The 9,940-nt window shown below is 43.9% G+C and overlaps 1 protein-coding gene and 1 long non-coding RNA gene across 5 annotated transcripts; one reads left to right on the top strand and one right to left on the bottom strand.

Annotated features, from left to right (window-relative positions):
* Positions 1 to 2,367: 2,367 nt before the first annotated feature.
* LOC117850464 (uncharacterized) lies at positions 2,368 to 3,110 on the top strand. Its single transcript, XR_011897912.1, has 3 exons — positions 2,368 to 2,497; positions 2,722 to 2,758; positions 2,858 to 3,110. It is a non-coding gene; the product is annotated as an uncharacterized lncRNA (long non-coding RNA).
* Positions 3,105 to 9,036, bottom strand: LOC117848545 (putative disease resistance protein RGA1). Of its 4 annotated transcripts, none has more exons than XR_011897911.1 (5): positions 8,672 to 9,036; positions 8,197 to 8,538; positions 3,959 to 4,011; positions 3,769 to 3,864; positions 3,105 to 3,599 (listed from the first exon to the last, which is right to left on the bottom strand). XR_011897911.1 is itself a non-coding variant. In XM_034729992.2 (5 exons), exons 2-4 carry the CDS (start codon positions 8,512 to 8,514, stop codon positions 3,811 to 3,813), a joined length of 3,858 nt encoding a protein of 1,285 aa, XP_034585883.1. In that variant the 5' UTR covers positions 8,515 to 8,538; positions 8,672 to 9,028; the 3' UTR covers positions 3,105 to 3,599; positions 3,769 to 3,810. The 4 variants fall into 4 exon arrangements, 3 of the variants coding, with proteins under 3 accessions (XP_034585883.1, XP_034585886.1, XP_034585882.1); XM_034729992.2 differs by having other exon boundaries at positions 4,764 to 8,538; positions 8,672 to 9,028; XM_034729995.2 differs by lacking the exon at positions 3,105 to 3,599 and having other exon boundaries at positions 3,658 to 3,864; positions 8,672 to 9,035.
* Positions 9,037 to 9,940: the final 904 nt, after the last annotated feature.

Here is a 9,940-nt window from a genome sequence, read left to right as displayed (position 1 = left end):
CAAGATGAAGGCATCGATGCTGGCTCGTTGGGAGCCAGTGAGAGCCAATTTGCCCATGGTACCGAAGCGAGATGCTCGTAGTCCCTTCACGCCTCTTCCCCCCTCCCCGCTCCCCCCATTATCCAAGTTGTCCCGGTCGAAGGAGATGGATCTGTGGGAATCCTGAGGTAGCCTCCTATGTTCTCCGAGTCCTTTTATCTCATTCTTCTTTAGGCGCCCTTGGTTATGGGGATGGAGATCGAAAGAGATCCGGTGTGGATGGGTTGATGAGCGAGGTTTTCGGCGCGGCTGCTACGTGCGGGCCGTGCTCTTCTTCCTTGTTTTGGTCCCGAGTTGTAGGGTAGTCCCTAGGTTGTGCCCTCATGCTTTGCATGATATTGTAAGGCCTTCGGGTCCTTGTATTCGCACGCTTTGCGTGATATTGTAAAAGCCGTTGGCTCATGTTTTCATCTTAATGAAAAAAAGTTCGTTTGTGATAAGTGATATGTGTGTCTACCGCACTTCCGGGGCGATTTCGAGACTTCGAGATGCATTTGCTTCCTTTGCCAACTGCGCTGTGTAGGGTAGTTGGGCTAGGTCGGGAGTGCTAGTCCCGGGCAAGTGTCGGCGCCCAGCTTTCCATCGGGTCGTTTGGCAGGGGCCGCAAGAGGTGCGTCGGGTCAGTTCCGACGCCCAACTTCCGAGGATCGAGGTGGCATGGGCCGCATGGGCGTGCCGAGTCATGCAGGAGACCAGTTTCCGAGGGTTCGCCTTTCGTCGATGTTTCGCCGAGCGAACCCAGTGGGTCCAGCCCCCGAGCCTGCGGCTGACTGGTGAGTTTCATTAATATAGATAAATGACATGTAATACTTGCATCTCAAGTCTGCAGAGGAGACATGTGACAATGAGGCCAAAATTAAACTTTTTTTTGAGAGACGGCAAGAGATCTTCTCGTTTCCCATGCAACAACGAAGAAAAGGAGACTGATTGAGACTTATAAGCAGACTCGTTCTGATCTCTAGAGTTAGTGCCGTTGAGCAAGGTGCTTGTCACTCCGTGTTAGAGTGCCGTTGATAGTGCGGTCATGTAGAGAGGCCGAGGACCCCCAATCCTAATTCTACAGAGGACCGGGTGCCCTGGTCATTGCAATGGAAATGCACAGGAATTGAATACGAAGACCACCTGAATTTTTCCTGTCACTGTTGCAGTGGGAGCAGATTCGGTGGGCACCAATTTGTCTGGTAAAACTCTGAGGCTGCGTTCTCCACAAACTCTTCACAACGAAGCAGGCACCGTAGATTTTAAGAGCGGTTAAGCTTGAGCTTGAGCTTTAGCTGCGGCTGGTGGCCCAGCAGCTCGGCTGCCGGTCCAAGCACAGCTGTTGCAACAGCCCAGCTAAAGCACCTGTCGAGCACAGCTAACAGCCAGGGGGTGGTCCAAGCGGCTGCTGGCTGGCTGCATGTGCTGTAGTGGCTGCTGTAGCTGCAGCCAGCTTTGCCAAGCAGGAGATTTGATCCGCGTTGCAGCTTGCATTGTTTATTCCATGGAGTTACGATGTCGAGGTCAAACAAGTTGATTGCTTTGTATTTTATACCACACGAGATTCGGCCCCTTCGCTTCAGTTTCCTGTGACCGTTTCCTCGTGAGTCGTCGTCGCGTTTGGGGTATAGCGTTACCAGCTAAGAGTTAGATTTCTCCGTTGGTATGATTAGGGAAGTGTTCCCAGTTTCAAATTTGGTGCGATATATATGACGGGTGATTTCTGCTATGTCGTTGTTGTGGGTATAGGCGTATAGCACAATCCGTTGGGAAATTCATGCAATGTGTCGGTTAATAGGGGTTATCTGGAAGCACGAATGGCACCACATCTTTTTTTTTTTGAGAAAATGGCTACGTTCTGATACATTTGGCATCTACTACTGTGTTTTTTGAATGCATACAAGTATACAACCAGCAACCACTTATTCTTCAGTTTTAGAGGCTAATACCATTATTGCCAGAATTTCAATTTACAAAACTACTGCCCAGTTTTGTTCTCTCTAAATCTAATGCTATTACTATTAGGCTATTAGCATGTGCAAGCATTTGTGTACTTAGCTTTTATTGGGTCAATTTACCATTACGGGTTTCTCTCTAGCTGTCATGGGATTCATATCAAATGTGTTGTCAATTTCTGCAGATTGTGGTTGGAAGGAAAGGATCAGGGCTTCTGACCAATGAGGCTGGTGAAGTCACGAGGCAAGGAATATTACTTGCACCGCCTATTGTCAAGTCATTATCAGTGCAGCTTATTTGACTTTCCATCTCTGTAAATGGTGTAGTCATCTGCAGGGTATGTTGAACCGGACAGTAAGAATGCTAGAAGCAGGGATAAAGCCTGTGTAAGCTTCCTGCATTCCTGTGGTCCTTGTCAATTCTTCGCAGTTAGCTTACTTTTGCTGATTCTGCTGAGCTTTTATGTTAGTTTTATTTTTGATGGAGAGCCACCTAAAATGAAGAAAAAGGAGCTTGCAAAAAGGTATGCATGAATTTTTTTCTTTGCTCATTTTCACTCATCAATATTAAATCTCGACACATGCTTTTCCAATCAAGATCAGGGTAGGACGTATGCTTGTGCACCCCAACCACCCCATTTCAAGTTCTTTTCAACTCAATTTTGGGTGCCTATTTTCTTAAAGAAAAACCACCTAGTTCATTCTAGGTTGGGCCTCATTTTTACATGCTTTTCCAATGTTTGTGTAGGTCCTTAAAGAGGAATGATGCTACCAAAGATCTTGAGGTCAGTTGCTCCTCAACATAGTTGTAGAGCTTCCTTACTGGCTATGCCTACCTTTTTCATTGCTTTTGCTGGATTTCTGAAGTGGCACTTGAATTACAGATCGGAGATGAGGATTCAATTGAAAAATTTAGCAAAAGGACTGTCAAGTTAATGATCTTACTGTCTGAGGAAATAGGCAATAAAGAATTTGTTCGAAGAGTGTCCTTGAATTTATATCAGATAAAGCAGCCTTCTATTCTCGTATGAATATGTCGTATGGAGTTTTCTTAGGAAAACGGTTTAAGCCTTCTAAACAGTTTGAGGAGTGTTCTGAGGATGTACTGTAATTTTTGCCTCCCTTTCCAGGTCAAAAATAAAAGCACAATGATGATTGTAAGAAGCTGTTAAGATTGATGGGTGTGCTTGTGGTGTGGTGCGAGTGTGGAGTGTGTTGGTTGTGTGCGTGTGGTGTGAGTGTGGAGTGTAGGATGGGAAGGTAGCTTGCAGCTGCAGCTATAGCCATTCAAAAAGCATAAGCGAGCAGAGAAGTATCCGGGGGTGTTTGGTTTCTTGAGCTAAAATTTAGTCCATACCACGTTAAATCTTCGGAGGCTAATTAGAAGGACTAAATATAAATTAATTATAAAACTAATTGCACAGACGGAGGCTAAACAACGAGACGAATCTATTAAACTTAATTAATTCATCATTAACAAATGGTTACGGTAGCAACATATTGTCAAATCATGGACTAATTAGGCTTAATAGATTCGTCTCACCATTTAGCCTCCATCTGTGCAATGGATTTTATAAATAATCAAGTTTTGTGACCAACACCAAGCGACAAGCGATCTTCACAGAACTGCAAGTGCAGAGGATGTGACGATCAGCTTAACCCACATGGCTTTGCACGGCATAAATAATCAACTCGATTATAGATAACAGATATTGTGGAATAATAATCCGTATATGCACATGTTATTAAAAAAGGGATTTTATATGCACAATCATGTCAGCTCGCAAAAAAAAACCTTTTCCCTCCTAGAAAACCAGTTGGTTCATGGCTTCTTGGACTATGCTGTGCTCCAGCACCAAGTTTTGTTCGTGTGGTTCATTACCTCCTGCACCTGTTTCAAGATGGCAATGTTTTAGCTTGCAGTTAGCACTTGGTATTACCGGTACTTCACAATTCATACACACATCATTTCCAAGAAGTTATACCTGAAAGCCTGTATACTTGTTGTACTGTTCACCCTTGCTAAAGCAGTAACCTCCTAGCAGAGGTCAACAAAAAAATGCTCTTGTTAAATATAGTACAAGTTAAATAACGAAGGGTGTTTTGAAACAAATAACGAAGGGAATTTAAAACACCTTGAGTTAAAAGATAGTACTGAGAAAACTTCAACGTAAATAATATCTTGGGAGTTAAAAGGTAAATAACTAAAAGAGTAAACTTCACTAGATTACAACTATTCTGAGGTATTAAATCCATGGTTTTACAACTTTTAAGGTTTACTATTTTGTAACAACATCCGCTACTAATTATACTGCCACGAAAACTACATTGATACTTGTTGCCATCGAACTGTAGTTTTATTGTAAAAAGTATTAAAAATCTGTAAAAAATGTCTCAAAAGTTGTAGTTTGTGGGTAATAATTGAAGTACTGCGAAATTTACATATATAGAAAAATCAACTTGTGCTAGATTATGAAATTTCTAGTAGGACACAGGCTATGTTTGGTTTTCTATGCTATTGCCAAGTAAAATATTTCCAAGAAAATTTGGCGTCCATTTGATTTGGAGTCAAAGTTTTGCCATATCGTAAAAACATTTGGACATAGCTAACTTGGACGCAACTCAAGCTGCCGAAATGGCCGATCCTATCGGCGTGACACAAACCAGATGCTATTTTTTACCCCAATGCCAAACTTTAGCCATGACAAGAAAGAAGGGGAAAAACGGAGGATCACATTCTGTGAACAAAAGCAACTCATATGCATGAAGCTGCGCGACCGGTGGACCTACCTATTTGCACGTGAGGGATGTGGGAAATCTTGTTCCATTCAAGGCTTCCACGTTCCGAAGCCTTCTTCCGCAGTTCTGAATGACACTTCTGAATAAACAGAGTCTGAAGGGAGGAGGGCACATTTGGTAATGAACGGAGTTGATCGGAATCATATAGGCGCAACGTCTCAAGAGAGGAGAGTTCACTTAAGCTCAGTGGAAGCGATTCCAAATTGACTTTAGATATCCATAGATGTTGTAGGGATGTACAATTCCGTAGCAACCATGGCTCAATTGCGTCCAACATTTCTGACCCGTCTCGAATTTGCAGACGATAGGTTGGGCATAGACTCCTCACTGGCTCAACAAGCAGCAAGGCCGGGTGGTCGATCATAATATCCTTGATTTGCTTGAAGCTTCCAGGCTCTTCTTCGCAACCAGATACACCAAAACTTAGCGATAGCCCAGCCTCTGCGAGTTTACTGCAGTTCAAGAGTTCTAAATCCTCAAGGCGTGGAAGGGATCTGAGCCCACCCAGGGATGACAGATTCCTGCATCCAATCAGGCTAATGATTCGCAATGACGTGAGATTCGCAAATACATCTGCGGATGGGAGGGATTCCACTACCGAGCAGTTTCTGAGACTCAAGTTGGAGAGATTGGTAAACACTTGCAGTGACTCAAGCAGCAGAAGTTCCAAGTCACCACACCGCCCCATTGCTAGAGTTTTAAGTGATGGTAGCGGGAGTTTATCTTCAGCACCACTTAGCAGCCTCAACTCTGGACAATTTTCTATGCGAATCTCTCGAAGTTCATTCATTTCTTCAAATGGAAAGGGTGCAGACTCCAGATGCATGCAGTCAATGATGCTCATTTCACGTATTACTTGGATGCATTGTTTTTGCTCAAATAAGCTCCCCTCAAGTGAAGTTAAACACTGACAAGATCTGACCATGATGTGCAGCCATTTGGATGATATACTTTCATCACTACTGATATGCAGCTTTACTATCCTTGGAAGCCTGATCAACCCGACCTCTTGTATGTCCAACCTCACTAAGCTAGGAGGTAGAAGAGGCAATTCCTCAAGTTTTAAGCATTGTTTTATATTAAGTTTTTGAAGACTTGGTGGCAGGAACGACTCCATACGCCCATCTCCTGAGGCATTTAATGGCTGACCAATTCTTCTCAGTCTAATAAGACCACGTAATGTTAAATCCTTTAGCTTCAGTAACTTTCCAAGGCTTGGAAGTTCTTCGATATGTTCACAGAAGTTGAAGTCAAGCTCTACAAGGTTTGCTACGCGGGATTCTGCAATCCAATGTGGAATTCTACTGCCACGGAAACGTGAAATACATAGTTTCTTAAGATTGGCATGTGGCTCAAGGCTGTCAAGAATCAGTTCATCCGTTCTACTTCGGACACCATCGCATTCAGTCCATCCTAGCCGTAATGACACGAGGCATTTCTTTTCCTTCATCTTGGCCTTCTTAGCTTCTTCTTGGTTATCAACATTCTCAAGGGTATCAACAGAAAGACTACGGAGGCTTCCCAAATCCTTGAGAGCACTCATATTGTAACCTCTTATTCTCGTGATATGATAATTTTTTAAGACTCGAAGAGAAGTAAGTCTTGCTACTGGGACCATACTGCATCCGCTGCCTCCATATGACACGTATTGCAAGCGGTCAAGGTACCCAACATCCCTCACTTGTTTTGATCCTATCTTCGTAGATCTCCATATTAGTCTTCTTAAGTGATATAATTTGAAAACCCCAGACATGCTCTCTCGTGTGTATTGTAATATGATGCAACGAAGGTGCTTTAACTTGGCAAGTTTGCTTGCAAAATGGGATCTGTGCTGCAATTCTGTTTGAAATAGACGCAATGATTTTGAACTCTCAACAAGCTCTTCCACTGTATTTCGAATACCTATGTTCTCTTCCACACCATGAATTTTTTTGACAATAATAATGGTACGCAGATTTTCCAAACAGGAAATTTTCTTCATCTTTTCCGTAGGAAAATTATGAATTAATTCAACACGAATGTGTCGAACTGTGCTCGGCACATTCTCAAGGCTGCCACCATCAACCATGCGTAAACATTCTCCAAATGAAACATTCGTTGCTAAATCATGCATTAAGTCATGCATGACATAGTATCCAGATTCTCTGTCTTCTTGACCAACAAGATCTACACGGAATCTGAGATCGAAGAATGATTTTCTGGTCAGTTGAACCAGGTATTTTTCTCCAACATCCACTAGACTTTGAGTTCCAAACGCATCCTGCGAGATCAAACCTGAGTCAACCCACATCTCCACTAACTGATCCTTTTGAAATTCATAATCTTGCGGGAATAAGCTGCAAAACCGAAAACAAGTTTGCAGCACTGGTGGTAGGTGGTAGTAGCTTAGCTTTAGAACATCCATAATATCCTCTGAACCTCCATAAAAATGTTTCAAACTTTGCATCAGGAACTCGTTCCAATAATCCAATCTCATATTATCACGCAGATGCGCGCCAACAACCTTTGTCACCAAGGGACAGCCTCTGAGATTCTTGGCAATTTGTTCTCCAGTTCGTTTAAAGGCTGCATCATCTTGGAGACCACAGCTGGGAAAAGCATGATGGCTGAAAAGCTCTATATTATCATCTTCATCTAGGCCTTGCAATTCAAGGAGTTTATTTTCACCTCTCATAACTTGATCTGCCATTTCTGCGACTCCTTTCATGCGGGTTGTCAGCAAGATCTTGCTTCCATTCTTCCCTGCCCTCAAAGGAGCAAATAACTTCCCCCATTGGTCATCTGTCTTGTCCTCCCAAACATCATCCAAAATAACCAAGAATTTTAGGGAATCTAGTTTCTCTCTAAGAATTTTCTGCAATGCATCCAAAGTACTGGCACCATTTGTTGCCCAAGTAGCATTTTCCAATATATTCCTTATGACAGTCGTTGCATTAAAGGTAGTGGATACACATGCCCAGATCACCTTATCAAAATGCCTTGTGATAGTGTCATCGTTGTGTATGAGTTGTGCTAGGGTAGTTTTGCCCATCCCACCGTGACCAACTATGGAAACAACAGATACTTTGCTCACCTCAATTTCAGCATCTCCAACTGATGGCTTGGTCAGCCATCCAATTGCTTCCTCTGACTCCTTGCGCCGACCAAACACTTTAGTTGCAGTTATCATGGACCCTGTTTCACGATCCTTGTTCAGAGAATCCTCTTCCTGACGACTTGTACTTCCTCCGAGGTGATCCGCGAGTGCGAGAAAACCCACAACACCTGCAGCAGCCTTGTCTAAACCCTCCAGAGCTTTCTGCAGCCTCCTGAGAGTGCCACGGTGACTCAAACCTTTGACAGCCTTATCCACAATACTAGCATGCTTAACAGACTTGATAGCACTATGCTTCATCTTAGCAAAAGAGGAGCCCCAGTCACTAACCTTTAGGTCCTTCGCCTTCTCCTTGAGTTCGTAGTACTCAATTTCATCAACAGCATCCTCAGCCTTCTCCACCGCATCCCTGAGATGCCACAGCCATGCATCTAGCGCGATGCTCTCCTCCTTGATGCGTTCCGGGTTGACCACATCAAACACAGCTTGGATCTTTGGCAAGGCAAGCAGTATCCTGCTCTTCATCTCATCTATTCCTTCAGTTTTCCAGTACTGATTTAGGTAGGCAAAGGCCTTGTTGACCAAGAAGGAGATGGCCGGAATTGCCACTGACTTCCCAGCAAACACGAGTGCGGCTGCAGGAGCCATGTCCAGCTGGGAGTGCGGGTGTGTCTGAGAAAGATGGGGAGATTGTTTTCAGTGTCTTGAGATGTTCAGGATTTTGAGTTGGGAAGAACAGCAAAGAGAGGAATTTAAGCATGGGATGCTTTCAAGTTGGGAAGGACAAAGAGACGAAGCAACATACTGTGAGGGTACGCGTTTGCTTTTCTTGCCGGCTCTCCTTTGCCTTGCACTCGGCGGCGGCGCAGCTCGGCTCGATGGAGACGAAGGTCAATCTGGTGGCAGCGGAGATCGATTGAGCAGAGGAGAAGGTCGATCCGGCGAGCGCGGAGGTTGATTTTGTAGTGGAAAAGCTCGATTCGGTAGCAACGGAACTCAATTTGGCGCCGGAGAACTTCGATTTGGTGGTGGAAGAGCTCGATTCAGCATCAACGGAGCTTGATTTGGTGCTGGAGAACTTCGATGTGGTGAGCAAACTCTGCACCCACTTGTCTTGACTACAGAAAGGTCTGCGCTGTGACGTTAGCACATCACCTCAGGTTAGGTGTGGCTCAATTTATTATTTGTTGCAATTTTATGGCAAGGCACTGATCTATTTCACAAATCCAATTCTAACCAGGACTCTTCACCTGAATACAACGTTCACAAGTTCAAAGGACTGTGTACATCCCATGGCCAAGTATAACCGACAAATGAAAGTTGTGAGGTGCTGAATGCAAAACTATTGTGGACCCGAGTACTCATCGTCCACTTCCAGCAACTGGCCGGCGACACGAAATGAAATGGGAGGGGCTGGCTTTATCATGGGCCACTGTTATGGGGGCTTACTGCACACAGCTGAACTGGAGACGCGTCATCTGTAAACGTGCATGCTCTCCTTTTGTTGTGTTTTTCAAAGCCTTTTGCTGTCCGCTTGTTTCTTTCCGTGTTGCAGTGTTTCTATTGGCGTGTTTCTTATGAAGAAACTAGACAGGATAAGAGCGCTCTCTCTCACTCTCTCACACACACAGCAGGTGGTGAATTGATAAGCTTGTGGCAGCAGCTTCAATGCTTCTCAACAGTCAAGCACTTAGAGACAAGACATGAAGTAAATTAAAGTGCAAAAAGGAAAACAAACTTTTCTTAGTACATGGCAACGAGAAGTTGCGAACAATCAATGGTCACTATACTTTGTCCCGGGCAGGATAATTAGCTGTATGAGTTTGTCCCCAATTGAAAGATTGTTCACTTGGGCTCCATCATGCGCCTGAACGCTAGTGTTATTGCCGAAAGCGTTAATCTTATAGTTAATGATGTGCCAAATGGAAGGAAGGATAAGCACTAGCGTTTCCAAGATTTGGAAGAGGCAAATTTGCAATGTGTTGGGGCTCGTCCAAACAGTAGACAAGGTAAAATAATGAATAAAGACAATAACAACTCGAGCAAACGTAACATTAGCTATTCTATCAATGAA

The sequence above is a fragment of the Setaria viridis genome, chromosome 3, assembly GCF_005286985.2.
Source record: "Setaria viridis chromosome 3, Setaria_viridis_v4.0, whole genome shotgun sequence".
NCBI classification, from domain to species: domain Eukaryota; kingdom Viridiplantae; phylum Streptophyta; class Magnoliopsida; order Poales; family Poaceae; genus Setaria; species Setaria viridis.
The sequence above is the reverse complement of the archived record's forward strand: the minus strand, read 5'-3'. Positions and strand labels throughout refer to the sequence as shown.

Coding starts and splice junctions, on each gene's coding strand:
- LOC117848545 (XM_034729992.2), bottom strand. CDS start 8,514: ATGGCTCCTGCAGCCGCACTCGTGTTTGCTGGGAAGTCAGTGGCAATT. Junction 4,012..4,763: donor CATCCCTCACGTGCAAATAG/GTAGGTCCACCG, acceptor GACCTCTGCTAG/GAGGTTACTGCTTTAGCAAG. Junction 3,865..3,958: donor ACAAGTATACAGGCTTTCAG/GTATAACTTCTT, acceptor ATCTTGAAACAG/GTGCAGGAGGTAATGAACCA.